This window comes from Hyla sarda, chromosome 9 (assembly GCF_029499605.1).
Source record: "Hyla sarda isolate aHylSar1 chromosome 9, aHylSar1.hap1, whole genome shotgun sequence".
Lineage (NCBI taxonomy): Eukaryota > Metazoa > Chordata > Amphibia > Anura > Hylidae > Hyla > Hyla sarda.
In genome coordinates, this window is record NC_079197.1 from 145,408,940 (window position 1) to 145,425,946 (window position 17,007).

General features: G+C 42.3%; 1 protein-coding gene across 1 annotated transcript in view; it reads right to left on the reverse strand.

The window, feature by feature from the left end:
- The window catches only part of LOC130291935 (cytochrome P450 2G1-like), a 34,855-nt gene extending 18,418 nt beyond the window's left edge, over positions 1 to 16,437 (reverse strand). Inside the window, exons 1-5 of the mRNA XM_056541364.1 lie at positions 16,258 to 16,437; positions 13,989 to 14,151; positions 8,410 to 8,559; positions 3,655 to 3,815; positions 2,640 to 2,816 (exon numbers count right to left, since the gene is read on the reverse strand). Coding sequence (XP_056397339.1) covers positions 2,640 to 2,816; positions 3,655 to 3,815; positions 8,410 to 8,559; positions 13,989 to 14,151; positions 16,258 to 16,437 — 831 coding nt within the window. The remainder of the gene's footprint in view (positions 1 to 2,639; positions 2,817 to 3,654; positions 3,816 to 8,409; positions 8,560 to 13,988; positions 14,152 to 16,257) is intronic.
- Between the last annotated feature and the right edge of the window lie 570 nt (positions 16,438 to 17,007).

The window sequence follows — 17,007 nt, forward strand, 5'->3', positions numbered from 1 at the left end:
ACCACCATAGACTGTGCCCCCTAAATATAACACCACCATACACTGTGCCCCCTAAATATAACACCACCATACACTGTGCCCCCTAAATATAACACCACCATACACTGTGCCCCCTAAATATAACACCACCATACACTGTGCCCCCTAAATATAACACCACCATACACTGTGCCCCCTAAATATAACACCACCATACACTGTGCCCCCTAAATATAACACCACCATACACTGTGCCCCCTAAATATAACACCACCATACACTGTGCCCCCTAAATATAACACCACCATACACTGTGCCCCCTAAATATAACACCACCATAGACTGTGCCCCCTAAATATAACACCACCATACACTGTGCCCCCTAAATATAACACCACCATACACTGTGCCCCCTAAATATAACACCACCATACACTGTGCCCCCTAAATATAACACCACCATACACTGTGCCCCCTAAATATAACACCACCATACACTGTGCCCCCTAAATATAACACCACCATACACTGTGCCCCCTAAATATAACACCACCATACACTGTGCCCCCTAAATATAACACCACCATACACTGTGCCCCCTAAATATAACACCACCATACACTGTGCCCCCTAAATATAACACCACCATAGACTGTGCCCCCTAAATATAACACCACCATACACTGTGCCCCCTAAATATAACACCACCATACACTGTGCCCCCTAAATATAACACCACCATACACTGTGCCCCCTAAATATAACACCACCATACACTGTGCCCCCTAAATATAACACCACCATACACTGTGCCCCCTAAATATAACACCACCATACACTGTGCCCCTAAATATAACACCACCATACACTGTGCCCCCTAAATATAACACCACCATACACTGTGCCCCCTAAATATAACACCACCATACACTGTGCCCCCTAAATATAACACCACCATACACTGTGCCCCTAAATATAACAACACCATAGACTGTGCCCCCTAAATATAACACCACCATACACTGTGCCCCCTAAATATAACACCACCATACACTGTGCCCCCTAAATATAACACCACCATACACTGTGCCCCCTAAATATAACACCACCATACACTGTGCCCCCTAAATATAACACCACCATACACTGTGCCCCCTAAATATAACACCACCATACACTGTATCATTCTGATATAATAGCTCCAAACTCTGTGCACCTCTTAATACAACAACTTCACACAATGTGGACTCTGAATACCGTGCTGACACATTACATAGTATGTACCGTATTTTTCGCCATATAAGACGCTCCGGCATATAAGACGCACCCAATTTTGAAGGATGAAAATCTAGAAAAAAAAGATTCTGAACCAAATACAATGTAAAGTATAGGACAGTGATCTTCAACCTGCGGACCTCCAGATGTCGCAAAACTACAACTCCCAGCATGCCCGGACAGCCATTGGCTGTCCGGGCATGCCAGGAGTTGTAGTTTTGCAACATCTGGAGGTCTGCAGGTTGAAGACCACTGGTATAGGAGATAATACTCACATGTCCCTGCCGCTCCGGACCGTCACCACTCGTCACGAGGCCCTGGATGTCGCCCTCCATCGCTGTCGCCGCATCCCTAGGGTGTCCCCGTCACTCTGGAATGTCTCTGCTGCCTGGTATCCTCGCCACCGAGGAGGCAGGTAAGGTCCCTCCCGGTGTCCTGTAAGCTGTTCGGGACGCCGCAGCGGTCCTGAACAGCCCGACTGAGCAGCCGGGTTAGTGTCACTTTCGCTTCAGAAGCAGCAGTCAGTTTTGATCGCTGCATCTGAAGGGTTAATACAGGGCATCACGGCGATCGGTGACGTCCTGTATTAGCCGCAGGTCCCGGCCGTTGATGGCCGCAGGGACCGACCCAATAGGACAGGGTTTTAATGTGTATTTGCCGTATAAGACGCACCAACTTTTCCCCCCCAGTTTTGGGGAAGAAAAAGTGCGTCTTATACGGCGAAAAATACGGTAATTTGAAATACTGTAAATCATTCTACATAGCTTCCACCCCTAACATGAATCATCATAAACATCATGCTCACTTATATTAATTATAATACAAACTGGGCCCCCTGAAATACATTTTATTAGACTATGCCCCCTTAATTATAATTTTATATACTGTGCCACCTGCATATAGCTGTACAAGATACTCACTTGTCCCTGTTCCCATGCTGTCCTCATGAGAATTCCCTCTCTAGCTTCTGCTAGTTTGCCCTGACACCCTGGAAGGGATTCAGGTGATATGATATTGTAATTTCAACTCTCACACCTCACAGGAGTAACAAATAGCAGTGAAGGTAGCCAAGGGCTCTTTGGCATACGCTGGCCAAGTATTTTGAAATTGTTTGCCTGCCCTAAGGATGTGGCTACAATTGGGAAAAGGATCTGGGATCTGGCTTCTCCCCAGTTCCCTGAACTGAATGTTATTTTAGCAACTTGTTTGGGAGAACCCCCCCACCCCCATCCAATGGCCTTGATGCTTCTCTCTCTTCAATCCCAGCTGTTGTTGGTGCCTATCATGTATAGAATAGGCTAGGTTCCTAAGACTACTTCCAATCCCCTTCCCCCTTACATTGTGACATAGGTTACTTAGTAAATATAGAAGGAGATAATGTTTACCTGCTGCATTTTAGTGATAAAGCAATCTATATAATCTCTCGGAGAAGTTGGGTCTATCGTCGCCTCATTCATCTTGATCCTTTCAGCTATAAATTCGATCAGCCTTTCAATGATGGGATAGATCTTCTGGTGTGGTCCAGGCACATAGTTCATAATGCTAGGGATCAGTTCATGCAGCTAAACCGAAGATATATTCATTATTGAGAGATTTCTTCAGTAGAGGGATATCTATAGTCATTAACAAATTGTTATACAATTATTATACACACAGCGATCCAGTCAGCATCCTTGTAGAAGGATCTAGTGCAACATAGATGTTAGAGTCTTGTGGTTAAAAACCATCACTCCCAACTCCCCAGGCCATGGTCCTGACAAAGAGGGGTTCCATCTACTCAAAATGCGTTGTCCATGTACTTTGTTTCATTAGTTCAATGGTCGGAATTTGGTTACTTTTAACTACGGTACCATTGGGTAACCACAGACACTACATCTTTTTTCCTTCTACTTCAAGAAGAGCCCTCTCTACTCCTTGCTACGACCGATCCAAAAGCTGGAGGATACGGTATTGATGCTGGCAGCCCCCCATCAGAGCATACTATCTATGGTCATGCCCCTCCCATAGACATGAATGGAGGGGGCGTGGCGTGACGTCGCGTCGCCAGTCCCGGAAACCCAGAGGTTTCCGAAACTGGAGATTCAGCACCCGCATAGAATGCGGGTGCTGCAGGGAGATCGAGGGGGGTCCCAGCAGCGGGCCCCCCGCGATCAGACATCTTATCCCTTAGCATTTGGATAGGGGATAAGATGTTTTTGCCCGGAATACCCCTTTAAGGCATTCTTCAGTGTTGTGCTCATAGCACCAAGAGGTGAGCATAACACTGGGTCGAATCCCTTATATAACCCATGATAACGGCACATAGCTGTGCGATTTGGTTTCCTTTTCTCCCTTCTATATATGGATCTATACCTAGTGTAACAAAGTGCACAACAATACTGATGCACAGGATGACTGTACCTGCCCCCAGGTTGAGCTCATCACTATAAATGTCTCGTTGAACAAATTGAGGAGCTTCAGAAACTTCAAGTCTTCATATTCAAATCGGTTTCCAAATACAACAGAGCAGATAACATTGGAGACAGCCTGAGCAAGGATATTCCTAGGATCAATGGGCCTTTCTGTTGGGGAAAATTATTAGGATTATATAAAGAGTATTTCTTACTAAGGTTGAGAAACACTGCTGAAGACAGAAAAATAAAAAATAAAAGTTATAGGAGTCAGAATAGGACAAATTTAAAGAGGAAAACAATTTTTTTCATATCAACTGGCTCTAAAAAGTTAAACAGTTTTATAAATTAGAATGACAAAATGAAAAACATTTTGTTTTTCCATTTAGTTTTTCTATTATATCCTGATTTGTAAATTACTTCTATATAAAAATCTTAACCCTTTCAGTACTTATCAGCTGCTGTATGCTCCAGAGGAAGTTGTATAGTTCTTTCCAGTCTGACCACAGTGCTCTCTGCTGACACCTCTGTCCATGTCAGGAACTGTCCAGAGCAGGAGAGGTTTGCTATGGGGATTTGCTTCTACTCTGGACAGTTCCTGGCATGGACAGAGGTGTCAGCAGAGAGCACTGTGGTCAGACAGAAAAGAACAACTCAACTTCCTCTGTAGTATACAGCAGCTGATAAGTACTGGAAGAATTAAGAATTTTATATATAAGTAATTTACAAACTGTTTGACTTTCTGGAGTACCCCTTAATGCCAATTTATTTTGCACAAAAAGAAACTTTTTTTTTTAAAGTACAGGGTGGGCCATTTATATGGATACACCTTAATAAAATGGGAATGGTTGGTGATACTAACTTTGTGGCACATTAGTATATGTGAGGGGGAAACTTTTCAAGATGGGTGGTGACCATGGCGGCCATTTGAAGTCGGCCATTTTTAATCCAACTTTTGTTTTTTCAAACGGAAAAGGGTCATGTGACACATCAAACTTATTGGGAATTTCACAAGAAAAACAATGATGTGCTTGGTTTTAACGTAACTTAATTCTTTCATGAGTTATTTACAAGTTTCTGACCACTTATAAAATGTGTTCAATGTGCTGCCCATTGTGTTGGATTGTCAATGCAACCCTCTTCTCTATATACTGCTATATACTACTATATACACCACAGGAGAAATGCTAGCACAGGCTTCCAGTATCCGTATACACTGCTATATACTACTATATACACCGCAGGAGAAATGCTAGCACAGGCTTCCAGTATCCGTATACACTCCTATATACTACTATATACACCGCAGGAGAAATGCTAGCACAGGCTTCCAGTATCCGTATACACTGCTATATACTACTATATACACCGCAGGAGAAATGCTAGCACAGGCTTCCAGTATCCGTATACACTCCTATATACTACTATATACACCGCAGGAGAAATGCTAGCACAGGCTTCCAGTATCTGTATACACTGCTATATACTACTATATACACCGCAGGAGAAATGCTAGCACAGGCTTCCAGTATCCGTATACACTCCTATATACTACTATATACACCGCAGGAGAAATGCTAGCACAGGCTTCCAGTATCCGTATATACTGCTATATGCTACTATATACACACCGCAGGAGAAATGCTAGCACAGGCTTCCAGTATCCGTATACACTGCTAGATTCTACTATATACACCGCAGGAGAAATGCTAGCACAGGCTTCTAGTATCCGTATACACTGCTATATACTACTATATACACCGCAGGAGAAATGCTAGCACAGGCTTCCAGTATCTGTATACACTGCTATATACTACTATATACACTGCAGTAGAAATGCTAGCACAGGCTTCCAGTATCTGTATACACTGCTATATACTACTATATACACCGCAGGAGAAATGCTAGCACAGGCTTCCAGTATCCGTATACACTGCTATATACTACTATATACACCGCAGGAGAAATGCTAGCACAGGCTTCCAGTATCCGTATACACTGCTATATACTACTATATACACCGCAGGAGAAATGTTAGCACAGGCTTCCAGTATCCGTATACACAGCAATATACTACTATATACACCGCAGGAGAAATGATAGCACAGGCTTCCAGTATCCGTATACACTGCTATATACTACTATATACCCCGCAGGAGAAATGCTAGCACAGGCTTCCAGTATCCGTATACATTGCTACATACTACTATATACACCGCAGGAGAAATGCTAGCACAGGCTTCCAGTATCCGTATACACTGCTATATACTACTATATACACCGCAGGAGAAATGCTAGCACAGGCTTCCATTATCTGTATACACTGCTATATACTACTATATACACCACAGTAGAAATGCTAGCACAGGCTTCCAGTATCCATATACACTGCTATATACTACTATATACACCGCAGGAGAAATGCTAGCACAGGCTTCCAGTATCCATATACACTGCTATATACTACTATATACACCGCAGGAGAAATGCTAGCACGGGCTTCCAGTATCCGTATACACTGCTATATACTACTATATACACCGCAGGAGAAATGCTAGCACAGGCTTCCAGTATCCGTATACACTGCTATATACTACTATATACACCGCAGGAGAAATGCTAGCACAGGCTTCCAGTATCCGTAGTTTCAGGTGCTGCACATCTCGTATCTTCACAGCATAGACAATTGCCTTCAGATGAAGATAAAAGTCTAAGGGGGTCAGATCGGGAGACCTTGGGGGCCATTCAACTGGCCCACGATGACCAATCCACTTTCCAGGAAACTGTTCATCTAGGAATGCTCGGACCTGACACCCATAACGTGGTGGTCACCATCTTGCTGGAAAAACTCAGGGAACGTGCCAGGTCCGAGCATTCCTAGATGAACAGTTTCCTGGAAAGTGGATTGGTCCTTGCATTGACAATCCAACACAATGAGCAGCACATTGAACACATTTTATAAGTGGTCAGAAACTTGTAAATAACTCATGAAAGAATAAAGTTACATTAAAACCAAGCACATCATTGTTTTTCTTGTGAAATTCCCAATAAGTTTGATGTGTCACATGACCCTCTTCCTAACGAAAAAACAAACGTTGGATTCAAAATGGCCGACTTCAAAATGGCCGCCATGGTCACCACCTATCTTGAAAAGTTTCCCCCCTCACATATACTAATGTGCCACAAACAGGAAGTTAATATCACCAACCATTCCCATTTTATTAAGGTGTATCCAGATAAATGGCCTACCCTGTAGTAAAATAATACAAAAGCTATGTAAATATTGGTATCATTGTAATTGGTCTGACCTACAGAATACACAATACAGATACAGTAAAAAAGAAATGTGTAGAAGCAAAACCACCAAAATTTGCTAAATTGTGTTGCTTTTTTCCCAATTTATCCCCTCAAACAATATTTTATTTTAAGTTTAATTTCAAAGTATAATTATTTCCACAAAAATACAAGTCATCATATTATTCTGTAGATGGAAAAACAACCCTCTAGGCCCAAACCAACTGTGTCCTTAAAGGGGTACTCCGTTGAAAAACAATTTTTTTTTTTTAAATCAACTGGTGCAGGAACATTAAACAGACTTGTAAATGACTTCTATTAAAAAATATTAATCCTTCCAGTAGTTGTCAGCTGCTATATGCTCCACAGGAAGTTCTTTTCTTTTTACATTTCTTTTCTGTTTGACTACACTGCTCTCTGCTGACACCTCTGTCCAGAGTAGAGGCAAATCACCATAGCAAACCTCTCCTGCTCTTGACGGTTCCTGAGACAGACAGAGGTGTCAGAAAAGAGCACTGTGGTCAGACAGAAAAGAAATCCAAAAATAAAAGAACTTCCTCTGGAGCATTAAAGGGGTACTCCGGTGAATACCTTTTTTCTTTTAAATCAACCGGTGGCAGAAAGTTAAACATATTTGTAAATTACTTCTATTAAAAAATCTTAATCCTTCCTGTACTTATTAGCTGCTGAATACTACAGAGGAAATTCTTTTCTTTTTGGAATGCTCTCTGATGACATCACGAGCACAGTTCTCTCTGCTGACGTTATTATAATAATAATAATAACGCTTTATTTATTGTTGCCCTTAGTGGGATTTGAACCCAAGTCCCCAGCACTGCGAGGCAGCAGTGCTAACCACTGAGCCTCCATGCTGCCCTTAGCATACATCTGCTATGCACGGTTGCTAAAATGGACAGAGATGTCAGCAGAGAGCACTGTGCTCGTGATGTCATCAGTGTTCCAAAAAGAAAGGAATTTCCTCTGTAGCATTCAGCAGCTAATAAGTACTGGAAGGATTAAGATTTTTTAATAGAAGTAATTTACAAATATGTTTAATATCTTTCTGCCACCAGTTGATTTAAAAGAAAAAAAATTTTCACCGGAGTACCCCTTTAAGCAGCTGATAAATACTGGATGGATTAAGATTTTTAAATAAACATTTTTAAATAAAACATTCTGCCACCAGTTGATTTAAAAAAAAAAAAAATCTCACAAGGTTCTCACAAGGGGTTCAACATTTTATTTGCAACGATTTAAAAAGTCTGTTCACTGAGTTTTAAAAAAAATCCACATGGAAAAAATGATTTTAGAAATTGCAGTCAATTTACTATATATTATGGTAAATATGGCTCATTTGATATGGGCCTAAAAATAAAAGGGGCTCAAACTGGAGTCAAAAATTACTCCAAAAATACAATTCTCCCCTTTTCTCCTTGTTGTGATAGAAGAATGAATACAAAGTAAATCTTACGTTTATATTTGCTGATCGCTTCCACCAAACACTGTGATTCTTCCTGGATCCTTTCTTCTATACTTCTCTTCCCCATCCCGAAATTCCTCAGCGTAGTAAGTGAGAACCGACGGAGCTCTTTCCAACGTCCCCCATTACTGAACGCAACTCCTGTATGACAATAATTGGGAGTTGTCATCACAACAATGTATGGTGTATTGTGATATATTTCTATACTTCTGTGAACCGGCCTCTTATACTGGAACTTCCATAAAATTACCGTATAACAAAGACTTTTACAAGAACGGAACAAATTTAGCAAAGATTTACTATACATCAACTTCTATGCTGTTACTCTGTGTACGTCATATATTAGGATTATCCCCTTAAAGGGGTACTCCGGTGAAAACCTTTTTTCTTTTAAATCAACTGGTGGCAGAAAGTTAAACATATTTGTAAATTACTTCTATTAAAAAAATCTTAATCCTTCCTGTATTTATTAGCTGCTGAATACTACAGAGGAAATTCTTTTCTTTTTGGAATGCTCTCTGATGACATCACGATCACAGTTCTCTCTGCTGACTTTATTATAATAATAATAATAATAACGCTTTATTTATTGTTGTCCTTAGTGGGATTTGAACCTAAGTCCCCAGATTGCAAGGCAGCAGTGCCAACCACTGAGCCACCATGCTGCCCTTAGCATACATCTGCTATGTATGATTGCTAAAATGGACAGAGATGTCAGCAGAGAGCACTGTGCTCGTGATGTCATCAGTGTTCCAAAAAGAAAGGAATTTCCTCTGTAGCATTCAGCAGCTAATAAGTACTGGAAGGATTAAGATTTTTTTAATAGAAGTAATTTACAAATATGTTTAACTTTCTGCCACCAGTTGATTTAAAAGAAAAAAGGTTTTCACCGGAGTACCCCTTCATATCCTATAAATGTATAGCGCTTCAGCGAGGTATTTTGCAAACAGTGCCAAACATTTCTGGCACGGCTAACCTTTGGATAGGGGATGAGATGTCCGGGGCGGAGTACCCCTTTAAAGGAAAGAAACTGCAAGCCTTGTAAGCATAGTAAATGTTTATAACCATGACAGATACTTTGTGACAGGAAGAGCTGACGTCGTATTACTACAGTGATATGACATGAAATTATACAGAGAAGTCTGGCAGCGGCTTTTTTCCTCTCTCCTTTCCAAACAAATATACTTGCGGCCAAGCTAAGTGTAAATGTGTATAAGGGACTCTATGGAAACCAGCTAATTGGTTCTGAAGCCCCCAAAATGTCATCCAAAAATAGGAAAAAGTGAGGATTAAAGAAAAATAAGTAGATAACTAATATAGATAAAGCAAATCCTTACATATAAACGTAATAAAGATCTGCTGGGAGTTGTAATCACTGTCTATGTCAGTGTTTCCCAAGCAGGGAGCCTCCAGCTGTTGCAAAACTACAACTCCCAGCATGCCCGGACAGCCAAAGGCTGTCCGGGCATGCTGGGAGTTGTAGTTTTGCAACAGCTGGAGGCACCCTGCTTGGGAAACACTGGTGTATGTAGAGGACAGGAGCTTCTTCAGGGTCCTGTACAGTACACAATGTCCTAAAAAAAAGTAACATGGAGCCGCCCTCACCTGGTGTCCAAAGGAGCAGGTAATCCTGGTACAGGTAAAGAGTACAGAACATGTAATACCTCCCTGTACTGTAGGGGGCACTACCAGACACCAGTCAGTGCATACACTTCAGTAATACAGGGGTTTTACCAATGAATGCCCATTCTGATTGGTCGGATCTTCCATATATTGACACGTTTCACAGATCTGGACTGTCTTCACATTGTATGTTGAGTCTGGTTTCAACTTACTATGGTCCAGAAAAGACCATTGTATGTTGAAACGATTGTATGCTGAGGCCATTGTAAGTTGAGGGATCACTGTACAGTGCTCTGCAGAGCTGAGTATGTGTTTACATACATTGGAGAGGGGCTAGGTGAGGGGTACTGGATCTCTGCAACATCTGAGCTGTCTCTGCTGCCTGACACATGACTAGAGATGTCGCAAATTGTTCGCCGGCGAACAGTTCCCGGCGAACTTAGCATGTTCGCGTTCGCATCGCCGGGTGAACATATGTGAAGTTCGATTCGCCCCCTATACTTTAACATTGCGGTAAACTTTGGCTGTAATGTGTCTGCTGACTCTGACTCACAGGGTCAATCAGCAGCAGTCCCTCCCTTCCAGACCCTCCTATCTCTTGCACGGACGCCATTTTACCCTCATTCGGCATGCTGCAGGCTTAGGAAGTGGAGGGACAGAGAAGCTGCTCCTGCTGTATAGGGAAAGCGATAGCTAGGTTGTTGCTAGGTGGTTTATTCAGGGTCCACTTTACTCCTAAAGCACTAGTGTAATATCTGCTTTAACTCCTTAAGGACACATGACGTATCGGTACGTCATGTGTCCGCTCCCGATCTATAACGCGGGGCCACAGCTCTAACAACGGCCGGGACCCGTGGCTAATAGCGCGCGGCATTGATCGCGGTGCCTCGCGCTATTAACCCTTTAGACGTGGCGTTCAAAGTTGAACGTCGCATCTAAAGTGAAAGTGAAAGCATGTCGGTTATCTCAGGGAGCTGTTCGGGATAGCCGCGGCGAAATCGCGGCATCCCGAACAGCTTACAGGACAGCAGGAGTGTCCCTACCTGCCTCCTCGCTGTCCGATCGCCGAATTACTGCGAGGTGCCTGAGATCCAGGCATGAGCAGTCAAGCGGCAGAATCATCGATCAGTGGTTTCCTATGAGAAACCAGTGATCAATGTAAAAGATCAGTGTGTGCAGTGTTATAGGTCCCTATGGGATAACAATGATCAGTATAAGAGATCAGTGTGTGCAGTGTTATAGGTCCCTATGGGATAACAATGATCAGTATAAGAGATCAGTGTGTGCAGTGTTATAGGTCCCTATGGGAGCTATAACACTGCAAAAAAAAGTGAAAAAAAAGTGAATAAAGATCATTTAACCCCTTCCCTAATAAAAGTTTGAATCACCCACCTTTTCCCATAAAAAAAACCAGTGTAAATAAAAATAAAAATAGACATATATGGTATCGGCGCGTGCGGAAATGTCCGAATTATAAAAATATATTGTTAATTAAACCGCACGGTCAATGGCGTACGCGCAAAAAAATTCAAAAGTCCATCGATCAATAAGTCCTATCAATGCAAAAATGGTACCGCTAAAAACTTCAGATCACGGCGCAAAAAATGAGTCCTCATACGGCCCAGTACACGGAAAAATAAAAAAGTTATAGGGGTCAGAAGATGACAATTTTAAACGTATTAATTTTTCTGCATGTAGTTATGATTTTTTTCAGAAGTCCGACAAAATCAAACCTATATAAGTAGGGTATCATTTTAATCGTATGGACCTACAGAATAAAGATAAGGTGTCATTTTTACCAAAAAATGTACTGCGTAAAAACGGGAGCCCCCAAAAGTTACAAAACAGCGGGGGGTTTTTTCAATTTTGTCTCACAATGATTTTTTTTTTCTTTTCACCGTAGATTTTGGGGTAAAATAACTGACGTCATTACAAATTAGAATTGGTGGCGCAAAAAATAAGCCATCATATGGATTTTTAGGTGCAAAATTGAAAGAGTTATGATTTTTTAAAGGCAAGGAGGAAAAAACGAAAATGCAAAAACGGAAAAACCCTCGGTCCTTAAGGGGTTAAGGACAGCACCAAAAAAAGCCCTTTTTAGGGCTCAAATATCAGTCCGTGTGTCTTGCAACAGCTGGAGGCACCCTGGTTGGGAGGGAACCGCTGGTTAAAATGGGTACTCCAGTGTAAAACTTAAGTTCCTTCAAGCAACTAACTACAGTATTAAAAGGGCTATAAGTTCAGTCCATGTGTCTTGCAACTGCTGGAGGCACCCTGGTTGGGGACCTCTGCTTAAAAGGGGAACTCCGCTGGCAACCTTTTTTGCTCATTGTCACACTAGTGCAAATCACATTTGGTGTGATAGTTGTTCAAATAAAAAAAAATACCTTTTTTGGCTGTGAAATAAAACCAGTGCTGCCTAAAGGGGGGCTCTAACTATGTGCTGCCTAATAGGGGGGAATCTATGTGCTGCCTAAAGGGGGGAGATCTAAATATGTGCTGCCTAAAGGGGGGATCTAAATATGTGCTGCCTAAAGGGGGGATCTAAATATGTGCTGCCTAAAGGGGCTCTAACTATGTGCTGCCTAACATGGGGGAATCTATGTTCTGCCTAAAGGGGGGATCTACCTATGTGCTGCCTAAAGGGGGGCTCTAACTATGTGCTGCCTAAAGGGGGGATCTAAATATGTGCTGCCTTAAAGGGTGCTCTTTGTGCTGCCTAAAGGGGGGCTCTATGTGCTGCCTAAAGGGGGGCTGTAACTATGTGCTGCCTAATATGGGGGAATCTATGTGCTGCCTAAAGGGGGGCTCTATGTGCTGCCTAAAGGGGGGGATCTAACTATGTGCTGCCTAAAGGGGGCTCTATGTTCTGCCTAAAGGGAGGCTCTACCTATGTGCTACCTAAAGGGGGGCTCTAACTATGTGCTGCCTAATATGGGGGAATCTATGTGCTGCCTAAAGGGGATCTAAATATGTGCTGCCTAAAGGGGGGATCTAAATATGTGCTGCCTAAAGGGGGCTCTATGTGCTGCCTAAAGGGAGGCTCTAACTATGTGCGGCCTAATATGGGGGAATCTATGTGCTGCCTAAAGGGGGGCTCTATGTGCTGCCTAAAGGGGGGCTCTATGTGCTGCCTAAAGGGGGGCTCTAACTATGTGCTGCCTAACATGGGGGAATCTATGTTCTGCCTAAAGGGGGGATCTACCTATGTACTGCCTAAAGGGGGGCTCTAACTATGTGCTGCCTAAAGGGGGGATCTAACTATGTGCTGCCTAATATGGGGGAATCTATGCGCTGCCTAAAGGGGGGATCTAACTATGTGATGCCTAAAGGGGGGCTCTATGTGCTGCCTAAAGGGGGCTAAAACACGTTATTCTAAAGAATTTAGGAATAATAGGTGATTTATGCCCTTTATGGATTAAAACCAGACTCTGCATCAACTATGTAATTTTCCATGGGAGTTTTGCCATGGATCCCCCTCCGGCATGCCACAATCCAGGTGTTAGTCTCCTTGAAACAACTTTTAAATCACTATTGTGGCCAGAAAGAGTCCCTGTGGGTTTTAAAATTCGCCTGCCCATTGAAGTCAATGGCAGTTCGCCCGGTTCGCCGGTTCGCGAACATTTGCGGAAGTTCGCATTTGCCGTTCGCGAACCGAAAATGTTATGTTCACGACATCACTACACATGACACTGTCTTCACATGGAGAGGAGGAAACAGAAGAAGGAGTTATGGCAGCTAGCATGGCTCTCTGTCAGGCAGCATCATTTGGCCTTAGTATGAGGAGGGAATCACAGCTCTGACCCCTATGGCTACACAGAAGAACAAGGGGCCACAATCTGAGGATAGTTGCTGGCAAGATCAGGAGCAACATGAGAAACTTACATTTTATTGAAATATCTATAAGTTATAAAAATAAAAGTACTCAAGTAAAACACTTTACCCACCAAATCCTTGAAAGATTTTGTCAATTGCATTCATCTTTCCTCTGCCACTGAATTCCTCTCCTTGGTCAATGAGAGCTTCTTTCACTGCCTGATAGCCATTGAGGACAACCACTGGACGCTGGCCAAAGTAGAATGTATAAACAGGTCCATACTGAGCCCCTATCTACATAGGAAAAGTAAAGTAAGTCTAAGCAAATACTATCAGACAGATAAAAAGTATGGGCATCTTTAAAGGGGTACTCCGGCCCCAATCTTGCATTCGGCAACCCACCTCTTTGAGCTGCACCTGCAGCTCAAAGAGGTGGGTGCTGAATGCAAGACTGCGGGGGGTCCCCAGCTGCGGGACCCCTGCGGTAGGACATCTTTTTAGGGCCGATGTACCCCTTTAAGTGAAAAATCATGTATACGCCAAACAAAGAAAAACAAGGCCATAAATGTCAAAACCAGACAAGCCTGCAAAGGTCATAGACCACTGTTTACTCCCTTGTGGTCAACTATGCACCATCCAAACCTCTGAGCAGGGTCAGACCAAACCAGATGATTCTCTAAAACGGACCCCAAGGTTTTTCAAACAATAACCCCATTTGGAGGTGACTTTGGAACCATTTAGGTAGCACTAGAATTTATTTCTAAAGGGTTGATCAATAAACAATCTATTCGATCTTATTAATAATATATCTTGTGTTTACAGACAGTGATAACAAGATTAAAGATTAGAATACAACAATAAATAACGATAACAAGGATAAAGAATAGAAAACAAATAACAGTGAAGGTGTACATTACTTTATCAACCCTATAAATTGACTTAAGTCAAAAGTATTTTCTATTTTTACAATTAATATTAGCTTACTGTCAACTCTACTTCGCAGACTTCTTAAATTCAAACACTCAGTTCTTAAAGGGGTATTCCAGGAAAAAAACTTTTTTTATATATCAACTGGCTCCAGAAAGTTGTAAATTACTTCTATTAAAAAATCTTAATACTTTCAGTACTTATGAGCTTATGAAGTTAAGGTTGTTCTTTTCTGTCTAAGTGGTCTCTGATGACACCTGTCTCGGGAAATGCCCAGTTTAGAAGCAAATCCCCATAAAAAACCTCTTCTAAACTGGGCGTTTCCCGAGACACGTGTCATCAGAGAACACTTAGGCTGGGTCCACACTACGTTTTGTCCCATACGGGAGCGCATACGGCAGGAGGGAGCTAAAACCTCGCGCTCCCGTATGTGACCGTATGCGCTCCCGTATGCCATTCACTTCAATGAGCCGACCGGAGTGAAACGTTCGGTCCGGTCGGCTCATTTTTGTGCCGTATGCGCTTTTACAACCGGACCTAAAACCGTGGTCAACCACGGTTTTAGGTCCGGTTGTAAAAGCGCATACGGCGCAAAAATGAGCCGACCGGACCGAACGTTTCACTCCGGTCGGCTCATTGAAGTGAATGGCATACGGGAGCGCATACGGTCACATACGGGAGCGCGAGGTTTTAGCTCCCTCCTGCCGTATGCGCTCCCGTATGGGACAAAACGTAGTGTGGACCCAGCCTTAGACAGAAAAGAACAACCTTAACTTCAGAAGCTCATAAGTACTGAAAGGATTAAGATTTTTTAATAGAAGTAATTTACAAATCTGCAAGTAGAGAAAAGAAATAGTCGTAGACTCACCACTCTTCTGTTCAGCAAAGTTCTTTAATGCACCTATTCATAACAGTGTTGCCCAGGGAGAAGACGGAGATGGACACGCAGGGGGGTACCACAGCAAGGCGACAACGCTGTTTTGCACTACATAGTGCTTCAACTGGCCAAGTTGGACAAGGCCAGTTGAAGCACTATGTAGTGCGAAACAGCGTTGTCGCCTCGCTGTGGTACCCCCCTGCGTGTCCATCTCTGTCTTCTCCCTGGGCAACACTGTTGTGAATATGTGCATTAAAGAACTTTGCTGAACAGAAGAGTGGTGAGTCGCCGACTATTTCTTTTCTCTACTTGCATGCTTGATGGACTTTCCCTTTGTCAGTCTGAGCACCACCAGCTTCCTACGATTTAACCGCTACAGAGCTACAGTAGTCCCGAGGATCAGAAGTAAGCTGTGCTGATTGTTCTCTTGTTTCTTTGCTAATTTACAAATCTGTTTAACTTTCTGGACCCAGTTGATTATATATAAAAAAAAGTTTTTTCCTGGAATACCCCTTTAAAGGAGTCCTAATTCTACTCAGTCTCTATCTATGCAAAGTTAGGCTATACAGGCATGTGTTAAAGATATAAAGACCAACCTCCATAAGAGACTTCACCATCTCACCCCTCCTGATCTGCAGCAAATTTCCGATCACAGGAATCGGTGTTGGCCCTGGTGGCAAATTACGTTTCCTGTAAAGTTTGTCCCATGTTGAGTAGATGAGAAGGCAGGAGATGACCAGAACCAAAAGAAGGGTCCCCAATCCCGTCAAATCCATATTGCTTTGAGATCTATCTACAGTTTGTGGAGTGATATTTATAGAGGAGCACCGATTCTCATCTAAAGCTTTAGTCAATGGTAACACAATAGTCTCAATCCTCTTATATAACATTTTTGTTTGTTTGTTGTACTTTCTTTTAATATTGGGTGTCTCTCGCATTATGAAATGATCTCCACTGAACATTCATCCCATATAGAATTTCAGTAATTACTTGTACTTAGCGCTTCAAACAATATGTAAACTTAATCCTTCTTAAATCTTCCCAAATTCTTCTCAAGGCTGCAAGGACCTACTCCAAAGTTTGGATTTAAGACATAATCCAATTAAGGGTAATGATGTTACGGTTCTGTTATATAATTATTCATAAGATGCAAAACAATTTAATAACATAATAGCATACATACAGAATTATAAATGTGTAGCATCTTGTGGCAAGCCTTACTGATACCAATCTACATGGCACATGCAGTACTTTTTATTTAATATGTATGACCTTGAGACCATCAAGAGGCACTAAAAAAAATCCACTAAGAGTCCCCAATTTACAACTCCCTGTACTGGAGGTGG